Source organism: Biomphalaria glabrata, chromosome 10 (genome assembly GCF_947242115.1).
Source record: "Biomphalaria glabrata chromosome 10, xgBioGlab47.1, whole genome shotgun sequence".
Classification (NCBI taxonomy): Eukaryota; Metazoa; Mollusca; class Gastropoda; family Planorbidae; genus Biomphalaria; species Biomphalaria glabrata.
Genome location: NC_074720.1, coordinates 6,338,688 through 6,364,906, shown reverse-complemented (window position 1 = coordinate 6,364,906; position 26,219 = coordinate 6,338,688). Strand labels below are relative to the sequence as shown.

Here is a 26,219-nt window from a genome sequence, read left to right as displayed (position 1 = left end):
CAGATCAGCTCAAAGTTCATACTTATGTTGTTATAGAAGTTTGTTCCGTTACTGCTAAGAACTAATACAATTAATTTGTATTTTATTTTCTGCATTTAGAAGTCGTGGTGACTGAGCGGTAAAGTGCTTGGCTTCCGAACCAGAGGTCCCGAGTTCGAATTCTAGTGAAGACTGGGATTTTTAATTTTGCAATCTTTGGGCGCCTCTGAGTCCACCCAGGTCTAACGGGTACCTGACATTAGTTGGGGAAAAGTTGTGCTGGCCACATCACACCCTCGTTGGCCATAAAAACATATGACCTCAGCATCATCTGCCCTATAGACCAGAAAGGTGAACTTTAGAAACTTTTTTTCTGCATTTACTTAGGAATGAATCTAAATGCAGGCCTAATACATGCAGGCCTAATACATGCAGACCTAGTACATGCAGGCCTAATAGTTTATTACTCCAAAACCCTAGTGGTCCGTGGAACACAGTTTGTGAAACACTATTTTAGACAATCACACAAATTGATGGTTGAAGAATCTCCTATAGTACAATGCCTGAATAATAGGAATAAACACAAACATTTATTTTCATATAATATTAATTTAATGATTCCTCTTTATATTGCTATTTTCAGTAAAGATTTTACATACTCTAAATATCAAATTTAATGTTTTGGTAAAACAATATATTTACTATGATAGCTAAACCATTTATTGTGTAATGTATAATATATGTACATGTTTAGAACAAAAGCAGCATCTTCAATATACATATGCACTCATTTTAGTTATACTAATTACAGGATTGCTAAATGTTGCCGTTATGTTTAGAGTATATTATTATATAATTCGCAGGTCAATTTTTGAAATGATTTGCCATTATAGATTGGGTAACATATAATTTATCGATTTTATGCTATTATATAAACACTTGTTACATTCTTTCTTTTAGTTTTATTAATTTGCATATGTTGAATTTTGTAAGTGTACATCTGCAATGAACAATTCTGACGTTGTGTATTTATAAATTAATATACAATTTCACTGTAAACTATCTCATTTTGTAAAAAGTTGATTTGTTAGCTCTGTTGGAGTATTATCTATCTTAGTTGGATAAAAGTTGCAATAACTGAAATGATTGGTTTAGACATGAAAAAAAACAAAAAACAAAAAAAAAAAACCCAGTTACGTTTTGAACCAAATGCAAAAGTGTCAAATGAAATACCTGTGTAGTCGCCCCCTCCCCCCTTTCCTTCTTTCTCTGCATATATTTTTTTCTTTCTCTCTTAGACCATTTCTTTGTATTCAATCCCATCCAAATGTATCGCAGTCACCCGAGACTAATCGTCATAGTAAGCCACAACACTGGCCTGTATCGTCACAACCTGTGGGCAGGTGCTGAGCTGGTGGCAGCGAGCTATTGGTCTAAACTGCCCGCAGGACTACTAAGACGATTGGTCTCGAGTCAACACTCTCTGCTTTCTTATCAAATATGTTTACTTACATGGTTGTCATAATAGCATTCTCTCTTTCACTCTCTTTCTCTCTCTCTCTTTCAATCAGTGTCTAATTCTTTCTTTCTATTTCTCTGAGTCTATCTCTCCGCCTTTCTTTCCCTTTTTTTATCCGTGTCTCTCTGTCTGTCTGTCTGTCTGTCACTGCAAGCACTAAGTTAACCAGCAAGTCTCCAGTCTCTAGTTCAGTAGCTCGTAGAGCCATCTTCTTCTGACTTGAAGCTTTCAGGCCGCACTGTACGGTGGAGGTGTTCCTGCTCTAGTCATCCGTAAATAACCCTGACGTTAGACAGAAACCAAAAAAAAACGTGTACATTTATATTGTTTATATAGCAGAGTACCATTTGGGTTAATAGTTTTTATACTTGTAAATTATCAACTTCTAAGTTTTAAACAAATTTTCACTTTCTTAACGACAACGTAGGACCGAGATTCATTCCATTTAAAAACTCTAAAATAAATATTTCTGGTTCTTGGCTAAATGTTTGATGGTCATTTAATTATTGACTACACTCATAAAATAATAGACATTATAAATGCTGAATGTTACGCTTGACTGCACATTCAGTTCAGACGACAAGAAGGGCACAAAAAATAAAAAAAAAAATACTTAAACAAAACATAAAGAGCGTCTTGAGTGAAATTATTTTGAATCAATTTAGTTATTAATATTTTAGTAGATCTAGACTAACAATAATACATGTGTGCGATTGGAGATACTTTTATCAATTATTTTTATTTCACATAACTTTGATGCTTATAACACGCTAAGTGCGCTATAGTCCAATCACTTCTGCGGACCAGTTGTTGGTGGTGGTGGTGGGGGGGGGGGGATTTAAATTGGAGAAAGGTTTCCGTGCTGCCTTTTTGAAAACAATTTTGAAGAAGTTGCTAGATTTTGAAGTGGATCTCGAGCCTCCATGATAAAACATCGACTTTCAGCCATTGAGCAATACAAGCACTTATAAAAGTAGAATGTTTTAAAGTCTATTCTTAGATTTAAAAATGTATCGAACGACCTAGTTTTCTACACAAGGCTTACCTCCCCATAGCTAAGCCCTGCTAAAAGAAAATAATTAATTAAAATTAATCGATTAACTAATCGCTTTTATTTCTCATCGATTCATGCGTTGTCATTGACAATGAATTATTGTGAAAAGTTTCAACTCGATCAATGATTGGAAATTGTGAGAAATAAGATGTACAAGATTCCATCCAGACAGACACAGCTCATATAGCTTTGTAAAGTCAGCAAAGAGGCGCTGTGGCTGAGGGGTAAAGCGCTTGGCTTCCGAGCTGGGGTCCGGAGTTCGAATCCTGGTCAAGACTGGGAAAATTTAATTTCGGGATCTTTCGGCGCGTCTGAGTCCACCCAGCTCTAATGGGTAAATGACATTAGTTGGGGAAAAGTAAAGGCGGTTGGTCATTGTGCTGGCCACATGACATCCTCGTTAACCGTAGGCCACAGAAACCGATGACTTTTACATCATCTGCCCTATAGACCACAAGGTCTGAAAGAGGAACTTTTTTTTAAAGCCAGCGAAGCTTCAACACCTTTTCAAAAATCATACTCTGGCAGTAAGGGAAACTACTCGAAAGAACATTCTAAGAGAAGATTTAGAATTTTTTTTGTGGTTTCTGGAAATTTCTATTTAAATGATGTATAGTAGAAGAAAGATGTAGGGGGTTGTTCAGTTTATACTGTCAGTCTAGCTACTTCATTATTAGTTGATTGTACTGATATTGAAACAGTTTTTATAATAATTATTTTCTAATTCGTTTCATTGTTTGAATTTAGTTCAGTGAAGGGAGCTCTTCAAAGCCGATCTGGATTAACCTATTGGTAAAAAAAAAAAAAAGCTGCATCTAAGGGCCCCCACTTGATGGGAGGCCCCACAAAATGGTTCTAGGGATATTTTCAATCATTTTTTAAATAGAGCTACGGAAAAATGACCTTATGCTGATTAAATGGGGACCCATATCTCAGGGCCATATGAAGTCTCCGATCCTCTTTAGAAGGGCTAAACTTCAATCCACTTCGTTGTTGACGTTATGTTTTGTTAGTGTTCACTGTATCAACGAAGAATCTGCACGCGAGTGCGTTGTATAGAGAGACAATAATAACTCAAATAATACAACTATTTCAACCATCAAGAAACTATTTAAACACTCATCTATAAGAGTTGCAATGTATGATCGCTGTCATTCACTAGTTTTAAAAAAAAGTTCGACTTAATACAAAATCAGGTTTCTGACCAGATAATTATTAATTTGCCAACAAGCTATCGACTCTGCCTGAAAAGGCAGACTTTATAGCGGCAACAGACCCCTACCTATAACGACTCGAATTTAGTTCCCCGCAATAATTTCTTAATATTAACATTCAATTTTTTTCTACATAATAAAAACAATCATCTGATGTTCCTCATGTTTCTATAAATGTTATTATGCCCCTTTTTTTTAGCGGCGCACTGTCTGACAATGTTTCAACTAATCTTAGACATTCATTAACTCAGGCACAAAAGGTCAGTTCAACTTATCTATCTTTAAGTCTCTGTGAGCGCTTAATACCAGTTGAATCTTCCTTAAAAGATTTATTTTTTTTACAAGTGGTATTTGACCATTTTCATGGTGCTAAGTTTGTTTGCCGAGGATTACACGAGTTTGAAGTCATTAACTTACATTGTTCGAGCTGTTTCTGGGAGTACTTTCCTGACTTGGAGACTTCGGAGCACAAGTGTAGCAGATCAGACCCAGGAGAAAGGCGAACAACGAAAATGTAGACAGCCTAAAAAAAAAAAATCAAAATACAACATTTGGTGAGTGACTTAAGCAGGAACTTCGCAAGGTTCACTCCTCCTTGAGTTTGGGAATAATTGAACTCTCCTATCAGGGCCTTAGGCGTAGGCATACTACGCAGCCACATAGGGCCTTCCTTTTGTGGAGGCTTCTCACATGTTTTTTAATGAAGAAATAGTGAAACTTGTACCCAAAGTTACTGTTGCAGTTCACTATGTTTGAAATAAATTGTGCCATTTTTTTTCCGCTGTTTATTTTTTATTTTCTGTTGGGACCACCAAATTTATTTCGCCTAGGGCCTCCAATTCTTTTATTGCCGTTCCTGCGTCTATGGGCTAGCACAGCGATGCCCAAACTACGGCCCGCGGGCCAGATCCGGCCCGCGACGTGGTTCTATCCGGCCCGCCAAAGCATTGGAACAAAATGTAAAAATAAAAAAATAATAAAAACATAGAATGTTGAAAAAATATTCTCATTCAGTTAGGATTCTCACTAATTCTTTGATGAATTCCGTCTTTAGGTTTGGTATTCTAATATTCATAGTAAATATTTTTTTTACTTGTAAGAACACAAGTATTGTTTTTTTTTCAATGACGATAAAACTAAACTGCTATTTTTAATTATTAAACAATAACTCTACTGTCTTGAGCTAGCCGTGTCCTTGACACCTTGCGTGTGCATACACAGAACATTAATGCATCGTTTTGGGTGGTGTTCTTTTGATATCAAAGTAATTGGTACCGCAGTGTTTCACGTTTGTAATTGAATGAAATGGGAGAGAAACGAAAAGTGGACTCTGAATGTAGAAACTTTCAAGAAATGTGGACAGATCTTTACTTTTTGGTGGAATAGGATAGTAAGCCAACATGTCTGATTTGTAAAGAAAGTGTGGCTGTTTTTAAAAAACACTAGACATATGTTACCCGCGACCCGCGGGTCTTTATTTGCGCATTACTGTCGATATAGTCACTGAGAGTGTTTGTTTTGTAAACAATTAAACGAAATAATAATGTAATAAGTAAAGCGAATGTGTCAATTTAAAAATAGTGTGAATGAAGCTATCAAATCAGAATAGTTAATAGGCTTAAATCCATTTGTTCAAATTAAAACATTTGCTTGTAGGCCTACATATATTTGATTAAAATTTGAGATGAATAGGCTTAATTTTGTATGTTCATGTGTTAAAGTATAAAGTAGATCTTTAGGTAGACATAGATCTAAATCTACACTAATCTAGAGTTAAAAATTGGCTTTTATAGAGTTCATTCTGTGTTGCGCATGCGTGACCTTTTTTCCTGAATGAATATAGGCCTATCTCAACTTCGCAGCTTTATTTAGCGAACAGCGAACGAATGTATTTAAAATGCTTTAGAAAAACAAATTTGAATGTTAATTTGATTAAAATATGAAATGAATGGACAATAATTAGTATGTTTATGTGTTAAAGCATAAAACTATCTTTGCGAAAAGAAGTTTTATCATCTTAGAGTTCAATAAGAGTTTTAGACCTAGGCCTAGAAATAGACTCAGTAGAGAGATGTGTTAATTAATGTGTAACCATCTGGTAATGTCTAATGAAAGATGTTCGCCAGGAAATCTGTAGTCACAGATAACAGAACTAATTTATGTAAAAAATCCTTTTGAATAATCTAGTGGATTGGATTTAGATGTATGTTAAACGTAGCTAATGATCCTTTCACGTTATTTCTCTTTTGCTACGAAAATAAAATTAGTTTTGCGAAAATGGGTTTACCCGAAGTCGATACATTCTTATCTATTATAAAACGAAAAGAGCGATAGCTTTGTTAAATGAATGGGATTATAAAGTGAACAATTAAACGAAATAATTTTTAATACGCGATTCATGAATGAATATAGATCTAGGCCTATCTCAACTCGGCTTCGCAGCTATCGTGATCGAATGTAGCTTTAGAAAACCAAATTTGAATGTTTATTTGATCGAAATATGAAATGAATGGACTTTAATTAATATGTTTAAGTGTTAAAGTATAAAACTATCTGTGCGAAGAGAAGTTTTATCATCTTAGAGTTGATTAGAGCATGTAGAGTTTTAGATCTAGGGATGGGATTATAAAGTAAACAATTAAACGAATTAATATTTAGTACGCGATTCATTACGGTATTGTCTAATGAAAGAATGTTCGTCAGGAAATCTGTAGTCACAGATATAAGGAACTAATTTATGTAAAAAATGCTTTTGAAACACAAAATTGAAGGTTAATTTTATTATATAATGAAATCAATGGATCTTCTTTTGTATTTTCATGTGTCAAAGTAAAAAACTATCTGCGCAAAGTGTATTTCTTAAAATTAGATCTAGGTCTAAATCCTTTCTATCTTTTCTCATGTCAACATTGTAGACATGGCCTAGATCCATAAAATTATAAATACTATAGCTGTAATAGAGTCGGACAACTTTATTATTTTTTTTGAGGGTCTTAAGTTTGTTTTAGGGCTACAATACATACACTACGGTGTAAGTTAGTACCCAAGGAACATTCCTGCCTTGTGTTATCAAGATTGGTCAAGCGGTTTTGATGTCTATAAGTAACATACATACATACATACACCTCACATTCTACTTTATAATATAGATAACATTAAAAGGCATCATGAAGCCAAACACATAAACAGATATATTGGCATTCTTGGTTTGAGCTACGAAGACAAGATTGCCATGTTACGACTAGAGATTGGGGGATTGACCAGAATATTTAACAAAAAGAGACAAGAAAATGAGTCTGCGATAAGGGCCAGCTACAGAGTTGCTCACATCTTAAGTAGAGCAATGAAGCCTTTTTCCGATGGCGAATGTGTAAAAAAGTGCTTCCTAGCAGTGATGGAAGAAATGTGTCCTGAAAAGCAGAATGCAGTAGAAGCTGTCAACATTTCTCGCATGACAATTACAAGACGAGTGGAAGATATGGGGGTAAATCTTCATTCACAATTAAAAGACAGAGCAGCAGAATTCGAAATGTTTTCTATTGCCGCTGACCAGTCCACTGACATAACGGATACTGCACAACTCTTGGTATTTATTCGCGGTACAAACAGCAATTTTTATATAACAGAAGAGTTAGCAGCTATAAGGAGCATGCATGGGACTACAACTGGAGAAGACCTGTTCAAAGATGTGTCAACCATCATAGAGGACCTTGCTCTTCCTTGGAATAAATTAGTTGGAGTGACTACTGATGGCGCTAGAAATATGGTTGGATGTCACAGGGTTATGACAGAAAGAGTTATTTAAAAAGTGGTTGAGTCAAATGGAACTGAACCCCTGCGGCTTCACTGCATCATTCACCAACAAAATCTCTGTGGAAAGTTTTTGAATCTGGACCATGTGATGATGATTGTGCTCAACACTGTAAATTTCATCAAATCACTGGCGTTGAATCACAGAACTTTCAAAGATTTTCTGACAGAAATAGAGTCCGAATATGAAGACGTTCTATTTCACAATTAAGTGCCCCCCCCGGCTGGTTAAGCCGAGGGAAGGTGTTAAAACGTTTTTTTTATTTGAGACACGAAATTGAAATATTTATGACCGATAAATGAAAACAAGTGCCACAGCTGAACGACCCCTCATGGTTGTGGGATTTGGCTATTTTATGCGACATCACATCACATCTAAACTTAACACCAAACTAAAAAGGAAAGACAAATTGATTTCGCATGTGTATGCAGACATATGTGCTTTCCAAACAAAATTGCAACTTTCATTCAACAGGCGGAAAAGGTGCATCTTGTCCACTTTCCAACCTGTACCACTCTACGAAATGATAAGCATCTAAATATGTCTTCCCCTAAAGAAAGAATGATACAACATCTGAGGCTCTTGATGAATATTTTCAGTGAAAGATTTGTGGATTTTCAGAATTTAAAAAATGAAATCCGTCGTTTTGAAAATCCGTTAGCTGCCGATGTGTCAAGTGCTCCGACGAATCTGCAACTGGAACTGATTGACTTACAAAGCCAGACATCCCTGCTTGACAAATTTCAAGTGATGCAGACCATTGACTTCTATTCCATGTTACCTTCAGAAGAGTTTCCAAATCTTCGAAAACAAGCGTTAAGGATGATCACAATGTTTTCAAGCACTTATCTGTGTGAACAAACTTTTTCAATGATGAAACGGGCGAAAACTATGTTACGTAATCGCCTTACGGATGAACATCTAGATTCAGTGCTCGAGTTGGTGTTTCATCTATGCAGCCAGATATTCAGAAGATGGTTTTGGATAAACTTCATGCATCACATTAATTTATGTAAGTAAGTCACAAATAAAACTATTAAAAATAGCTCATTGTATATTACATTTTTTTTCTTTTTGGTGATATGGCCCGCGACACGAATGCCGAAAATTAAAATGGCCCGCAGACCAAATAAGGTTGGGCATCACTGGGCTAGCATATAGTGTGCACTTAATTTTTAAATGGGTACGTTGCATCCGGTTTGAAATAATTAAAAGCTGCTAATATACTTATGTCAAGATCACTATGTAGTGACGTAAGCAGCGTTTTTCCCATTTACCTCATGGAAAATTTTCATTCATAAAACATTCTAGCCAAAATTAATTTTTCGATAATGAGGCATTTTCAAACCGATATAACGGTCGACCTCGAGTTTTCCCGATGTGGCCAATGAGTTGAGAATTTTTTTCTCACTAATATGCACATACCTTGAAATTTTAAAGAAAATCGTTAGAGCCGTTTTCGAAATAAAATTTATATATAAATATATATACATACATACATACAGGCATACAAGAATTGCTCGCTTAAGAGTATAGGATATCTTTGAAGATAATCTTACTCACTAAAATAACACAACATCTCTGTCTTTCGTTCTGGAGTCGTCTGACAAAGACCAAATAACGTCTATGTTGCATCATTCACAGTCAATCGCTAACATCTTCCCACCGTCACCATAGAAACGCACAAAGACACACACACACACACACTCCATAACACTGTGGCCCTAGATTAACAAGTGTGTCATGTGGCCCAACCTTCCCCATATAATGCCAAGAACCCATTATATCCCGAAATAAAAAAAAAAATCCCTGTCTTCACAAGGATTCGAATCCGGGAACCCGAATGGGGGAAACCTAGTGCTTTATCACTCAGCCACCTCACCATCATCTTTTAATTACTACTCTATTAAAAATGTTGGTTAACAATCAGCCACACACAATTTCCGATTTTAAAAATACTTCATAGATTCGTGCCAAGAGACGTTGAGCAGTGAAAAGTAGCTAAAACTTTCTTAAGAGTAAATATGGTCACGTGGGTTGCCCTTCAAATGTCCAAACAATAAAGTTTACTGGCAAGTGTATTAAAAGAATGTAATCAAAAACCTTCAAACCTCCACAACATCATGAATAGCCAAGACTTATATTATTTTAATTAAAGACACTATGGTTACTATAAGAAGTTTTCTAAGTGTCATTGGCTGTTCTACAAGAGTAAGATTTGTGTAGGATGTAGCCCTTGACTTCATATAAGCACATTAAAAAGGTATTATTTGATCTGGTTTAAATAGAATTATATTATTTCCGGAAGTGTAAATGTATTTTACATTTTTTTTGGTTGTCTATAGTTTCCGTTCCTTCAGTTGCTGCACTAAAATAAACCTTCCGCAGGACAAAAGGGATGGCAGCGGGCAGGGTTTGAACTCGGGGCCTTCAAGACGACAGAATAACAGTCCAGAGCGCATTCAATACGGCCTTTCGTACCTTTTATTATTTGGCATTATGCAACTTCATATAACCAAATTTCGTGTTGATTCTGTGGTCTCAGTGCGTTGAAATAATACAATAAGAGGTATTTTTAGGGCGTTAAACAAGTCAAAAAAAAAGGGAGGGGGGAAGAACTTCACATTCACAGCCATATACCTCACGATATCAAGCAAAATTAATTAATAATCTTTATTTAATTAACTGATTGGTTATTTATTCTTTCTAATGCTTCAATTTTTTTTTTTAAGGAAAAGTAAATTATTGTGCTCAGTTTTATTTTGATTCCAGAGCTAAATTTATCTATCTCTGTCTCTGTCTCTCTCTACACACAAACTTACACACACACACACACAAACATGTGATGACTTCTGTTTCGTAATTGCACAATACTTATCAATGATGTATTATTATTATTTTTCAATACGATCTGTATCTTTTTTCTTCTTATGTGAAGAACATTTCTGTGTGCTTTTCTTCCCAATTTATTAAACTTGCTCAAACTAAACAAAGACGTAGACTTTTCAATTCAATAACAACTTGGCTTCAATATCTTGATAATATTCAACTTTCTACTAATACAACTTTAACTGTGTGACTTATTACTGAAACAACTTAATGATACAACTTTAACTGGTGGACACGCAACTGTTTAAGAACTCATTACAACACAAGAACCACTTACAATGCAATGACTCAGACTAACAAGCTTTCCCCCACTTATAATTTGTTAAACCGTGCTTTCCAGAATTCTAAAAACTTCCATTCTAAATATTGTATTAACTACAACCTTCTAGAAACTGATGTATGCTATTTTATTTTCCTGACCTCTTTACCTGACAGGATGACTATAATTAAGGCGTGTTTGACCTGACCCCGGTTTCTGGAAACAGCTCGAATCAGGTCACAGTATCAATTCATGACTATATGTATCTATTTATAAGTCTGTATGTATACATATACATATATAATGAGCTAGACTTATAACCTAAGGATAGAAAGATAGTCAAAGTTGAACACAAAGAAGACTAGACTTACCCTATCAGCAGCATTAACCCAGGAGTGACAATGTCCTGACTTGGGAACAGAGAGCCTTCAACGGGACAGCAGTATGGACTGCGTAGCTTGAAGTTCTGAAGACAATCGAAAGAGTATTGAAATATTTTTTAATGACGAGCGATTCATTAAAAAAAATAAATTTTCATCTATGGCGGATAACTTAGAGAGATAGACTTTCGGTGTATCCTGTGCACACAATATATGAAAGGTTGCTATTCTATGTATTTTGAAAAGCTCACGATGATTGTTATGCATATTTCAGCACTCCAGCTTTTTGTATGTATGTATCTTTCTTCGTACCAAAAACTATTATTTTAAAGTTGCAACTGTGAGGTTTTAAAATGGTGTCCAAGTCTTTGTTTAATTTGTCTATTTTTTTTTTTCATATTCTCTCCCAATCATCTTTCTACACCACTTCCTTACATTTGTATTTATGTTTCTTTATATCGACTTTACATTTCTCCTTATCGTTTGTCATTCTTTTCTATGTTATTGTAAGAAATTCTCGACCTGTATGGCGACATTCATGCACTACGCAAGACAGCAGGGTTTCTGTCCAGGGCTTTTGCAAGAGAGGATTTGAGCCTCTCAAGCCCTCACTCAAATGGAGTTTGATGATGATGATGATGATTGTAAGACGGATTAAAAAATACATCAAAATCATATCAAAGAGGAAATTATTGTGTTTAAACTTTATTACGAAAATCCCAAACTATTGGAGTGACAGAACTTTATGTTCTGGAATCATTTTTGTCAAATTTTAAAAACTTTTTGAAGAGATTAATAGATGTAATAGAAACAAACTCAAAAAATTTTAATTAGAGAAAACCTATAAACCTAACCTAGAACACTAACTCAATACATATTAATTTTCCTCTCACTTTCCTTTTTATTGGAGAAGGTGTAGTATTTTATTGTAAATACAAATCTGTCAATTAAAAAATTATTTCAACTGGATATCTTAAACAGTAGAGATAGTTAATTAGTACAAAAGTAATGACATTATACAGCATTACAAAAAGGAAATCCTGTTTATTGCCCATTCTTTTTTTGATGACCTTAATGTATCTAGACGAGGGTTTATAGTGTGGGTTGACTGAGCCAGCCAGGAAAACCAGTGACTTTCCAGAATTTAAGTCGTTGGTTAACGCATGACGTTGGACGTAATCATCTTCTTTTTTTTTTTAATGTAGCGTTGGTATTATATAAGATGAGTGGATTCGTTACTTTTTTAAATAGTCCATATCAACTCACTTTGTCTGTCTCTCTGTCTCTCCGGTATTAAGTTTGAGCACGTTTTATCTCCTATATATATAATTTGTATTTACAACAACAAAGTCCACTCTTTGTACATAAACTAGAAATACTCTCTATCAATAAGTATTTTTAGATTCCTATATTATCCAAATTAAAATTACTATTTGCAGTCTTGACCCATTTTTACTAAGCTTATATCAACTCTGTCTGTCTGGTAAAAAGTTTGTACACGGTATTTCTCCCACACTGGATCTAGGATAAAGCTGAACTTCGGCACAATTTTTTTTTTTACATGACAACATAAGAATCAATTTAAAAATGAAACCAATTAAATAATTAACTATCGATAATTAATCATTTTTTAGGGTGTATCGAACAAGGGAAAGAAATAGTACTTCACTGATATAAGTTGCATTAGCCCCCTTTGTACGCTGTAGCTCGCTGCAATAAAGTTTTCAAGCTAACAATAGGTACCTATTTTCATAATCGTTTCGCTGGCGCAGTGGTTATCGTGTTGGCTTGAAGAGGCAGACAGAGAAAGCGATGGGAGGACAACATAAAAGAATGAACGGGCATGCCTTTGAATGAGGCTCTAAGCCAAAGGACAGAGAAGAATGGAGAAAGACGGTCGACGAATCTTGCGTGGTGCCTCTGCTGACTAAGGGATAGATAAAGGTAAAAAAAAAAGTGGAGGATTTAGTATGCTCCAGTTCTTGATTTCGAATTAAAATTTTCAATTTTTTGTTTATAAATACATTTAAAAAAAAAATCACCTTTACAAATCCCCCAGACATCCCCCCCCCCCAGTCTTCCCTCTACCCCCTTCCCAACTGGTCCAGACAAGTGAAACGCTACAAGCACATTGGAAAAAAAGCTAAAAGCATGAAATAGCGTTAAATAAAAACTATTGGTAATAGATATTTCTTATCGCACAGACCCGTTATTGTTAGCCTAGATTCTAGATCTATAAAATTTAATTACATGACTGATATAAGCTTTTTTTTTTTCATTTTTTCATATTTTCTTCACTCTTCCCTCTTACTCTACATTCCATCTTTTTTTTTCTCACTCCTCTTTAGCCTTAAACCAAATTTTTCTAATTGTAAAATGTTTGTAAAATGTTTTACATGTTTCGGATGTTCCTTCAGAGTTGAAGATAGTTTACTTCCTAGTCCAAACCTCCCGCAGGACGACGGGGGATGGGAGCGGGCAGGATTTGAACCCTCGACCATCGATAAATCCGAACGACAGTCCAGCGCGTAAACCTCACGACCAGGCAGCCAATTCACCCATTTCACTTGCTCTCTACCCTCCCCTCTCCCTCAACACATTACATACCATGTTCCTGTCAATTAAAAAGCCACTAATTATACTCACGTATACACCGCTAGGATTTTCTCCAAGGACATCTAAAGTGGTTGAACCGTAGGAACAGATAAGCTGTACACTGTATGACAAGATATAATTCTGTTAAGACTGACACGTTTTTTTTTACAAAGCTTGAATAAACTCACTCTGTCTGTCTGTCTGTCTTCTACATTATTTGTTTGTGTGCACGTTATTTTTCTCATCCTCATTCTCAGATCAAGTTGATATTTTACATAATTATGTATTGTACCTAACAAAAAAAAAATGAGATAATCAGTCAATCATTGGTTAAGTAGTTATTTTGTATGGTATCGAAAGAGAAAATAAATCCAACAGCATTGAGATGTGTAGCTATTACCCTTATTATATTTTGTACACCTTTTTTCTATCTATCCAGGTTATCTGATCCAGTTGAAATTGTACATAATTCTTCCTAGTCGATGACTTTACATGAATCATTAATTTAAAAAAAAATTACCCAATTAGGTAATCAATTAGTGAACATTTTTATATCGAAAAAGGGAGACAAACCAAGCAGTTTAGAGAGTTATGGCTATAACTTTGTGTTTATTCCTCTTAAATAAGTTTTGTTTTGAAAAAAAAATCTATGTATAATTCTCTTCATGGCTCAAGAGTTTTGACACGCAAGAAAAAGTAAAGGAAAAATTACTCTTCTATTTCTGCAAGTCCGACGACCTAGAGTTACCCTACGAAAAAAAAAGGGTGACCAAGAAACATCACTCTTTTTGTTTATTTCCATCTCACGTAAATTTAGCGGCGAAAAGAAGATATTGAATGACACCCCAAAATGATAAATTTTTGTCTATACATTTCAGGAATTTTTTTAATTTTTTGAGTTTTCAAAAGATTTTAATAATTTCCGGAGATTTCCATGACTTTTTTGTATATTTTGCAATTTCAGTAGATTTCTAGGAGCACCTGGTAATTCATGAGGCCGCGGGAAATCTGTTATAAGTTATAAAATGGTTTAATTCAATAATTTATACACCTCGAATTAGCGCGGGTCCTATCAAAGTGCGGGTCCACAGCGGTCGCATAGGTTGCAGTGGCATTAGGCCGGCCCTGCAAAACAACGGCGTATGCTAAGCCCGCCCGTCGACTAGTATTTTTATATTTCGCTTGATTTCTTTTTTTGGGTTACAAGTAGCACTGAGTTTACCGTGAAGTTTGTCCATTTTGAGCTGTGTATTCTATCATCAGGTTATCGTAATCAGAATCAATGAATGCAGCGGTGTCCTGATTTCCCACGTTGAATGTCTGACCCTGGAGATTTTGCTTGCACACCTGTAGCATACAACCAAAATCTATCTAGATATCCATCTATACATCCATCCCTGCATCCTTGTATCTATCTTTCTATCTATCTATTTTTCTATCTCTATCTCTCTCTATCTCTCTCTATCTCTCTCTATCTCTTTCTCTCTCTTTCTCTCTCTCTCTCTCTTTCTATCTCTCTCTATCTCTTTCTATCTCTCTCTCTATTTCTATCTTTCTATATCCATCCATCCATCCATCCTTTTATCTTTCTATCTATCTATCTATCTATCAATTCTATCTATCTATCTATCTATCTATCTATCTATCTATCTATCTATCTATCTAACAATTTTATCTATATATCTATCTATCAATTTTATCTATCTATCTCTATCTATCTATCTATCTATCTATCTCTATATATACACATCCATCCAGCCATCCATCCTTTTATCTATCTATCAATCTATCTATTTATCAATTTTATCTATCCATGTATCTTTATATATATGTATCTAATCTATCTATCTATCTAATCTATCTATCTATCTAATCTATCTATCTATCTATCTAATCTATCTATCTATGTAATCTATCTATCTATCTAATCTATCTATCTATCTATCTATCTATCTATCTATCTATCTATCTATCTGTCTGTCTGTCTGTCTGTCTGTCTGTCTGTCTGTATGTCTGTCTTGAAGAGATGGATAAGTTCAGATGTAAACACATGTCAACCAACACAAATCGAACTTACCGCTACATCGGTGCAGGTACCTTCGTTAAAGCCGTCACATGGATTATAAGAGAAACGGTTGTTATAGTACTGATCAAACATGTCTTTAAATCTGAAACATAACACATTTTTTGGTTCTAATCAGCAAGTAAAATCTATTCCATGTCCAAGTCGTCTAGTTTAACTCTTACATGCCTGATGTGTTTTGTATAATGTCAGCAGTTGGAACAGTACGTTTTAATAATAGAAAAATGATATATTGAATATGGCGTTATAACGGAACGTCCAAACCACGGAACCAACCCGTTTGATAGTCAAAAGAGCTGAGCCGAGGCTCACCGAGTTCTAGGCTTGTGAGCCTGTTTGAACGAACCGTTCTGTCTGGAAGAGGTCCAAGTCAATGCCTATGTAAAGCATTGCTATTTCCGATGTATCTGGCACTCCGGGAACATGGACTAGAATGCATGGCCGAAGGCCGAGTACACGGGAACCCTCGCCATTTTCCTATGTTGTACCAAGCTAACAGTGCAAGACTTACCGTTATTATAACGGTCCCTTGAGGAACGGCGCATGGATTATCCGCACCTTGCAATTGGAAAGCTCTCGCATTCCCTTGGACACAGGAGTTTTGTTTTGCTATTCATTTAGCCTAATTACTTCCTCAAGTAAACGTTTCCACCCAAGTGCCACATTGAGGCAGAATAGCGTACCCGGGGGGAACCAGCCCTGGACATCTTACTGGACGTTTCACCCTCTAGCTTCACATACGTATGTTAAGTTACCTTTTGAAACTCTAATAGGAAATATTTTAGTAGAAAAAATTAATTAGTAGAACAGATCAATCTTTTTTGCAATGAAAAGTGTACAATTATACAAATAACATATTATTAATAAGCAACTAAATAAATTCCTTGTTAACTAGTTTGTACACTTTAATAGACACTAACTACATTTATCTGAGTCAGGGCCGGCGTTACGTAATTGGATGCCCTAGGCAAGGTGAATAGTGTGGCCCCAAATCAAATAGAAAAACAAAAAAATTAAGACTGAAAAATATGCAAAGAATTATAACCCGATATGGTATGATACAAGAATAGCGAATAGATAATCACCAGAATAGAAATACCGCTCACATAGGAGCAATGGTCTTCTAAAATATCTAGTCCAAAAAATATATATAAACATTCATGAATTAACCTTCATTCAGAGTAGAGTCTTGAAGATAGACTAGTAGACATCGACACATAGAGTTATGAATGCTAGAAATTTGATCGTTGTTTTGCTTTATTTTCTAAAACAAAAATGTCTTTGAATTCTAACATTGTGCGATGCCCCCGCCGATTGGAGGCCCGGGCGGCTGCCTCGTTTTCGCACGCCTAAGGCCGGCGCTGACGGAGTAATTGGCTAGACATCATATTGGTAAATATAAGTTTTATTTTATAATTGTTTTTATATTGAGTATCTTTCATGCTTGCTCACTGCGCTATGATCCTATCTCATTTATTGACCAGTTGGGAGGGGGGCTATCTGGGAGGCTTCCTTGCTGCCTATAGTCGTTCAGCAAACACAACTCTGCTCGAGTCGGGATTCGAACTCAAGCCCCATTGTTAAGTGGCCAAGCCGAGCGGTTTCAACCTTTCCGCCTCACGCCCCACATTTTGTTGAAATATCGTTAATAAACATTTTTAATAAAGTTGTAGTTATTAGAAGAACATTGAAACTATTTTATAAAATGGGTTGAAATGATATAACAAAAAAATGTACGGATTTGCATGTGTGCTCAAGCTATGAAAATATTCAATTTTTAGAAGATACTATTTTAAAAAACAACAGTCTAACCAGAGTTATCCTTATGTGGCCAATTTTTATGTAATGTTTTAAAAATAGATTACTATATAGCTTATATACGACACTCAGTATTAAGATTAAGCTGAAACACCAAATTGATATCCACCGAAACACTAAGCATATATCAACTTAACCGCTAGTGCTAAATCAACCTAAATACTAAGGTTATATCGCCTAATCGATAAATTTATTTAAGCCAAAACGCTAAGACTTTATCAACAGAAATGCTTACGTTATATCAGAGGCGTATTGACGAGGGGGCAAGGGGGTCACGATGCTCCTGGCGCCACCCTCAGAGGGCGAGGGGCGCCAAAAAAAAATTATCGTAGATATTTTAGTTATGTATTAAATTCTAAGGCTATTTGTATTATAGGCCTATTATTATTAAAAACTTTTTTATTTATAAGCCTATATTTCTATGTGATGCTGATGGAAAATGGGAAGGGGGGGGCGCCAATGAAGATTCTTGCCCCGGGTGCACGTTTCGCTCACTACGTCTCTGGTTTATATCAACAGAACTGCTAAGTTTAGGGTACTTTCATTCATAAAGTCTTACCTGGGAGCTACTGATGCGGAAACAAGTGGAGTTAGGTCAATATGAGAGTAAGTGTAGGTGCACCGACAGGAGTCCACTTTTTGACAAGTCTCAGTCATAGCCAAGTCATAAGTCAACACTGTAACGAACACAATAAATATAATCCTCATTGTAATATTTCGTGAACAAGGTAAAAAAAAACAACAACACAACACTAGCACAGATTGTAGGATCCCTGGTCATGTGATCTGTGTCTTCTTAGTCAACAGTGTGACTCGTCTAAAAATACATTTAGCTATGACTCTGGTATAATCAAACTGACTTTTATCTTAAACTTCCGATAAGTGGGTGGTAGATAAAACTGAATGATTTGTAGCGGTTCTATAGCTGTTTAGTAACTAAGACTAAGACTGCTTTATTTATCCTTATGGAAATATATTGTGATTGCAAGGACTTTTTTCATATATAAAGACAACACAACAGAAACATTCACATAAATAGAACAGACACAACATAAAGAGTTCATTCAGCGACTACACACTGGCATCTTGGTCCTTTTCATGTTTCCTGATCAACGGGTGGCGTTGGTATAGTCCGACCGAGTAAGGTACGAACGAGTTTTTGTACCGCTCTGTTCTTGTCTTGATTGACAGTAGTCGCCCACTTCGCGACAAATCCATATGCATTTTTATGATGTCTTAAAACACGTACATTCTTATAAATTTAGTTGTGAAATAATCAAAATATTATCATTGCAATTCCTCTTCTCAGCTTGTCAATTCTTGATCGGGTCAAATAAAAAAAAACAAAAACAAAAAAAAAACGAAAACCTTAGTTGGTGGGTGGACACGATCCTTGAAAAGGGCTCTAACGATTTTCATATAAATTCGACAGTTTATGCAAATCGTTAGGACAAGAGTTACTAACTAATTGGCCACACAAGGAAATCTCTGGTATTACCCGTTATATTTGTTTGAAGTATAATACTGATATAATTTATCGGGCCTGGAGGTTTGGCAATCTTTATCTTGAACTCTCATACGTCAGCGGGTATAACCACTTCCTAGATACCCCCCAGCCCCACTGGTCCACAAATGAGATTGGAACAAAGCGCTCTGAGCATGCTATAAGCATGAAAGTAGCGCTATATAAAAGCTATAATTATTATTATTATGTCTTTATAAGAGACTGAAGTAAATAAAATCAGACGTTAAGGAACATTTTGTGTGGACGTCTTTTAAGTCTAGATCTATAGGCTTCTCACAAAACTAGAATCTGTCTTTTAAGTCTAGATCTATAGGCTTATCACCAAACTAGAATCTGTCTTTTAAGTCTAGATCTATAGGCTTATCACCAAACTAGAATCTGTCTTCTAAGTCTGGATCTATAGGCCTGTCACCAAACTAGAATCTGTCTTATAAGTCTGGATCTATATGCATGTCACCAAACTAGAATCTGTCTTATAAGTCTGGATCTATAGGCCTGTCACCAAACTAGAATTTGTCTTCTAAGTCTGGATCTATAGGCCTGTCACCAAACTAGAATCTGTCTTATAAGTCTGGATCTATAGGCCTGTCACCAAACTAGAATTTGTCTTCTAAGTCTGGATCTATAGGCCTGTCACCAAACTAGAATCTGTCTTATAAGTCTGGATCTATAGGCCTGTCACCAAACTAGAATCTGTCTTCTAAGTCTGGATCTATAGGCCTGTCACCAAACTAGAATCTGTCTTATAAGTCTGGATCTATATGCATGTCACCAAACTAGAATCTGTCTTATAAGTCTGGATCTATAGGCCTGTCACCAAACTAGAATCTGTCTTATAAGTCTGGATCTATAGGCCTGTCACCAAACTAGAATTTGTCTTCTAAGTCTGGATCTATAGGCCTGTCACCAAACTAGAATCTGTCTTCTAAGTCTGGATCTATAGGCCTGTCACCAAACTAGAATCTGTCTTATAAGTCTGGATCTATAGGCCTGTCACCAAACTAGAATTTGTCTTCTAAGTCTGGATCTATAGGCCTGTCACCAAACTAGAATCTGTCTTCTAAGTCTGGATCTATAGGCCTGTCACCAAACTAGAATCTGTCTTCTAAGTCTGGATCTATAGGCCTGTCACCAAACTAGAATGTGTCTCTATATGTTGTCGTATTAAGAACAAAGTAACATCAGCTTCATAGAGGAGGAAGGGTCGTTAAAAAAATCGCAACTTTTTTATGTTACTTAATTTGAAACTTACCATTAATTAAAAATTAGATTAATTAAAAATGTATGATATACTAATCTGACGTATATTGCTTTGTTTTTAAACACAATCTCCTGGTACACACATTTTTGTCAAAGGTTAGTAAGAAAATGTTTAAAAAATAATCGCATTATTGTATACGCAATTTATTTCATTGCTTAAAATAAGTGATATTCTTACATAGATTAGCTCTTGGTAGAGGCACTATTTGTACTGTCAAATAATCATTTTAGAAATACTTAACCACAAGGAACTGGATAGTTTAGATTCGAAAGAAGTCAGGAAGATGTATTATTAATTGGTTCATAATTTAAACAGTAGATATTTCTAAATAGTTTTTCTTGCTGTTAGTGTTAAGACAGACGCACCATAGTTGAATTTTAAACGTGACATTTAGTGACGTCACGTATAGTGGGTCTAACTTGTTTATGTCGGCATTCTTCAGTTGGTGTTAGGAATTTAAGGTGACAACATCTTATTACGGACAGAGACTCGACTGTAGCCTTTAAACATTAAACTTCATTCAAGTATCTAACGGTCTGGACTTAGTATTTTCATCTTGTTATTGTGGTAGGATTTTGTTCTTGTTAGTTATTGAGCACATTGAATACACCCGTACAGGAAACTCAAACATCTTTTGGGTAATCCGTCCAAGCCAGACAGCCATCATACAGCATGTAAAAAAGAAAATTAAAGTTCCCGTTTCAGACCTTGCGATCTATAGGGCAGATGATGTAAAGGTCTGTTTCTTTGGCTCACGATTTTAGGAGGGTGTCATACAACTACAAGACCAAAGCCTATTACACTAGCTCTGACATCAGTTGGTGAACAGTAAGCGGTTGGTCGTTGTGCTGGCCACATATCACCGTGTTAACCTTGAGCCACAGAAACAGATGACCTTTACATCGTCTGCCCTATAGATCTCAAAGTCTGAAACGGGAAACATACTGTAAAACTCCTAGGCCTATCCAAATTTAAAAAAAAAAATTAAAGAGTAAAGACGTAATGTTAAAAAATCTTTGAAAATATTAATGTCGACCTTGGTTGGTATATCCCCCCCCTCTTCCATGTTGGTATTCGGTCTTTTGTTTGTAGCTGCAAACAGCTATTAAAGCTAAATCGATGCAGGTGTATCAAATTTTAATGTAGATCTTGAAACTTTTTTTAATAAACAAAAATGAATACATCTTCTAACAACAATGAAGAAGTAAAAACAGAATTGATATAAACTAAACGAAATAAAAGTCTATTTAAACAACGGACGTCTAGCTGTCACCAATCACTCGAATGTCCTCTTCTTCATTGATTAATTTAATTACGACAAACCACCTCGTGGTTTCATTAAATTCTATTCATCCCACACATTGAGACCATTCGCCCACCATCCCACACATTTGTCATAATCATAAAAAAAAAACAAACGCACACATTGTATAAAACCCCCTCACTAAATATTTTGGGATCCACTCTTGTCACCAAACCTTGCTCTCCCGCCAAAAGTCCACTTTCAATTTCAGCTTGATACAGACAAGGAGATTTTCTAAGAATAAGAGTTATCTAGAGTTTTCCATTGTGTTTGAAACTATAGGCCCTAAACATGACTTTGAACAGTCTGTATCTTCTATTAGATGAAGTTATCATTTTTTACAAAGCTTATATCAACTCACTGTGTTTATCTTATCTTATATAATACAGATGTTACTTTAAAAAAAGAAGATGATTATGTCCTACGCGTCATGCATTTAGTCATGCATATTAACCAATGACTTAAATTCTGCCAAGTCACTGGTCTTCCTGGCTAGCTCAGGCAACCCATTCCATGCTCTAATAGCACTAGGGAAGAAGGAGTATTTGTACAAATTTGTCCTAGCATATGGAACGAGGAATGTGCTTGCCTAGTAAAACATTTGTACACGTTTAATCTGGCACACCAAATCTTAGATCAAGTTGAAATTATGTACATTTTTTTTTGTGATTGACAAAACAAGAATCAATTATTAAAATGAACAAATTAGTAATAAATTATTTTGTTTGTTATCGAACAAGGGAAAGATTGTACAAGTGAACGTTATGGCATAGCATGAATTATTCCCCCTTTATACTCTGTGTAGAAAAAAATTGGTCGTTTGAAACTACAATAGAGAACTATAAAACCGGGCTGGCACAGTGGTTAGTGTGTCGGTTTGAGGAGGCTTGAGACTAGAGTTCGAATTTAAGTCGTGCAACGTTTTAAAAATATACATTTAGGAAGCGATCATGGTAACATTAACAACACCTCCTTACTTCTCCCTTCCTTTCCCACCCAACTGGTGCAGACTAGTGCTAGGATCATAGTGTTTAGAAAGATAAAAGTATGAAATTGCGCTTAACAAAAACAATTGGTAAAAAATATTTCTAATAATTTCTAATATTATTGCTAGTCTAGATCTATTACAAAATTAATAACACGGCTGATCGAAACTATAGGATACAATTACACCTAATGTAAGCTTTGTTTTTAGTTTAAATATTTTTAAAAGCCCCCGCAACGAGAATAGCCTCAGTTTTGTGTAGTCTGTCCGGGCGTCCTGTTTCGATCACAACAACTAGAAAAGATATTGAAGATATATCATTATTTTTTAGAACTTTCCTTATGGATAATAAAGATTATTATTATTATTTCTGATGCAACGGCTAGGTTTTTTCTTTTCTGAAATAGAATCATTTAATTTTCAAAGGAAATTTGTAAGCAGTTTTTTCATAAAAATAAACCATTATTACAAGTGTTTACTATAATTAGTAGTAACTTCTGGAGACTATATTACTGAGGAAGGTTTTATGAATATTTTTTCCTTATCTATATAACGTTTATGTTACTTTCTAATAAAAATGGTTAGATAAAAATATTTGTTTACGAATGTGTTTTGTTATCTAAGACACTTACATTTTAAAGAAAATATTGGTCGATTTTTATTTAAAACATTATGTTTCATTTTGTGCTCTTGCAATATAGTCAAAATTCATTTTTTTAAATGTTAACCAAAAGCACAAGTTTCTTATTGATGCAATGATGAGAGACTGGAACTTTAGAAAACGATCTATTATATAATCATTCAATAACATCAGCTTCACATTGAACCAAAGCAGTTCAATGAATACATATTAATGTTGACAATGTAATAGTAGTAATAATAATATACACTCGTGTCTAAGTATAATGTGATATCGTGTCGACAGTCGGCCTAACAATAGAATAATATCAGTTGAAACTTATGATACGAAAACGTGTTTTATTTTTATATATTGTCAGAGATAGGGTTGTGGCTGTTGATAGTTTTTAATTCATAGCTTCTGATATTCTTGCTGAAAATAATGAAAGCTGCCTTTTACCTGTGTGAGTAGACCACTTCGGGGCCGATTATGAGTTTGTGTTTCCACACAAACTTTCTTTGTAACCTTGTTTATATTGTTCTTGGCTGTTGATAGTTTTTAATTCATAGCTTCTGATATTCTTGCAGAAAATAATGAAAGCTGCCTTTTACCTGTCTGAGTAGGCTACTTCGGGGCCGATTATGAGTTTGTGTTTCCACACAAACTTTCTTTGTAACCTTGTTTATATTGTTCTTGTTTCTTATTATCATTGTCAGTCTTTTCGTTCCATCCATTCGCTCGTCCATCTGTTTGATTATTGTTCTTACTCATTGACCTTCAATTCTGGTGGTCTATGTACTTCATATATAGACCTTTCTCCCATTTCTATGTACTTCATATATAGACCTTTCTCCCATTTCTATGTACTTGATATATAGACTTTTCTCCCATTTCTATGTACTTTATATATAGACCTTTCTCCCATTTCTATGTACTTTATATATAGACCATTCTCCCATTTCTATGTACTTTATATATAGACCTTTCTCCCATTTCTATATACACTTATAATATTGATTAGACCGCCCGCCCTCCCAGCCCACACCAATGTTGGCAACATTTCATTATATTAAAAAAAAAAATCTTGCTTCATATCAGGTCATCGTGACCAAGACGGTTGCTATAACCTACTGACCTCAAGATCGATAATTCTTGTCCCTAACCATTCTCCCCCCCCCCCCTTTCCCGCCCTCCCGATCTCTTCTTTAGAGTCTACAGACTCTTTTGCTGTAAATATGAAAAGATAATCAAAAAGGATTGGGAAAGATCAACAAATGTCATTTTGTAGTCTGGAGATTTCTGACCGCTGCCCCCACACCTCGCCTTCTTTTTTTTTTAAACATCATAGACTAGCTTGACCACTCAGTGTATCGTCTGCTGATCTTAATGTGATGAATAGTCCACAAGTCAATAATGGTTCACGGAGTGACTAAGTCATAATGTCACGAACCTAGATATTATTTCTAAAGTTCTGCATTATGTCACGGACCTAGATATATTGTCTGAAATTCTACATTATGACACTAGCGTATATATATTGTCTGAAATCAGAATGGTGTAAACAGTAGTCAGGATTATTTGGCGCCTTTTCGCTTGTGCCTCCTTTAGTATTAACGTAGGTATAGCTTTGAAGCGATTCTTACAATTTTAAAAATTAGAGTGGAAATGTTGAATAAATTATCTTTGTTTCGTATAATAAAAGAAGCGTTTAAGTTTTTCGTTTTTCAAATATTCTGAAGTATTAGAATTTACTGTGTGGGAAGGCCGAAATGGGACCTTCTGTGGGATGGGGCCTGTAGTTTTCCTTTGCAAAAAAAGAAAAATGTTATTTGTTTAACTTATTAGTTTGATCAGACGCTACGCTTAAACTCACGGATTTCTCTGTAGAGTTTCATCATTATTCTCACTGATATGTGTCGCGGCGTGCTGTTCCGATGAGTGCAGTCAAAGATGTCCACTCCTTCCCGAAGGAGGCAGTCCCTCAACAAATCTGGGAGTTATACCAGCTGTGAAAAACAAAGAACAAAGCACACACCAGTAAAGATCAACAAATTGAGGCTCAAACCATTGCGTCCAACGAATCAAAACGATAGTTCGTAGACCGAAACAAAGAGAAATTCCATTATGTTCCCAAGGCTCCGACTGGATAAACAACCTTGGCTTATGCAGTGCCGGTCTTAACAGTGTGTTGGACCCTGCGCGAGTGCCATATCAGGGCCTCGAATATTTATACGATGGGATGACGATGATAAATAAATTCTCTTTATCGCACCCCCTCCCCCACCCAAAAGAGTGGGTCCTGGGACGGTTGCTCCACTTGCCACCTCCAGAGGCCGCCTCTGGGATTTTAGACTGAAGTTATAGGTGTTTCCAATATTACTATAAAAAAATCTTACGGTTAAGTGTAGTTGTATCAATTAATTTGTTTCAGTCCTGTAATTAAATTTTTAATAGATCTAGAGTTTTCTAGACTAACAATAATAGAGCTGTGCGATTATAATGCTTTTAGTTTTCTCAATGCCGTATGAAAGGTGTGGGAGTAGGGGTGGGTAGAAAGAATGTAGTATCTGGGTGATCGCTTTTTTAAATGTATTTATTTTTTTAAAAAGGGAGAATTCAAACTCGAAGGCTAGGATCTACTGAGCCTCCTCAAGCCACTGAGCTACTTATAAAAATAGTTTTTAGAGTAATTACAAATATTTTTTTTCTACAAACAATAAGGGGAACTAATTCAACTTATACCACTTTATCAGTCAAGGAAAATTTCTTTCCCTTTTTCGAGATACAAAACAAAATAAATAATTACGAATAGTTAATTAACTAATTGGTTAATTTGTTTTGATTCTTCTGTTGGCATGTAAAAGAAATAATTGTGCGAAATTTCAGATTGATCCGAGATTGGGTGTGGGAGAAATAACGTGTACA

The 26,219-nt window shown here is 35.4% G+C and overlaps 2 protein-coding genes across 2 annotated transcripts in view; one reads left to right on the top strand and one right to left on the bottom strand.

Annotated features, from left to right (window-relative positions):
• The window catches only part of LOC106051433 (uncharacterized), a 245,402-nt gene that overhangs the window by 174,489 nt on the left and 44,694 nt on the right, over positions 1 to 26,219 (top strand). The gene's annotated exons all lie outside the window — the stretch shown is intronic.
• LOC129928649 (uncharacterized) lies at positions 569 to 18,433 on the bottom strand. The gene is made up of 7 exons (XM_056043753.1): positions 18,161 to 18,433; positions 15,778 to 15,868; positions 14,923 to 15,047; positions 13,752 to 13,821; positions 11,097 to 11,191; positions 4,184 to 4,289; positions 569 to 1,780 (listed from the first exon to the last, which is right to left on the bottom strand). Exons 1-7 carry the CDS (start codon positions 18,307 to 18,309, stop codon positions 1,727 to 1,729), a joined length of 690 nt encoding a protein of 229 aa, XP_055899728.1. The 5' UTR covers positions 18,310 to 18,433; the 3' UTR covers positions 569 to 1,726.

Excerpts from the sequence above, each read along its gene's own strand:
- LOC129928649 (XM_056043753.1), bottom strand. The coding sequence starts at position 18,309 with ATGAGGATTATATTTATTGTGTTCGTTACAGTGTTGACTTATGACTTG. Across the intron at positions 15,048-15,777 it reads GTACCTGCACCGATGTAGCG|GTGTGCAAGCAAAATCTCCA; the intron begins GTAAGTTCGATT and ends TGTATGCTACAG. Across the intron at positions 11,192-13,751 it reads AAAATCCTAGCGGTGTATAC|AACTTCAAGCTACGCAGTCC; the intron begins GTGAGTATAATT and ends GATTGTCTTCAG.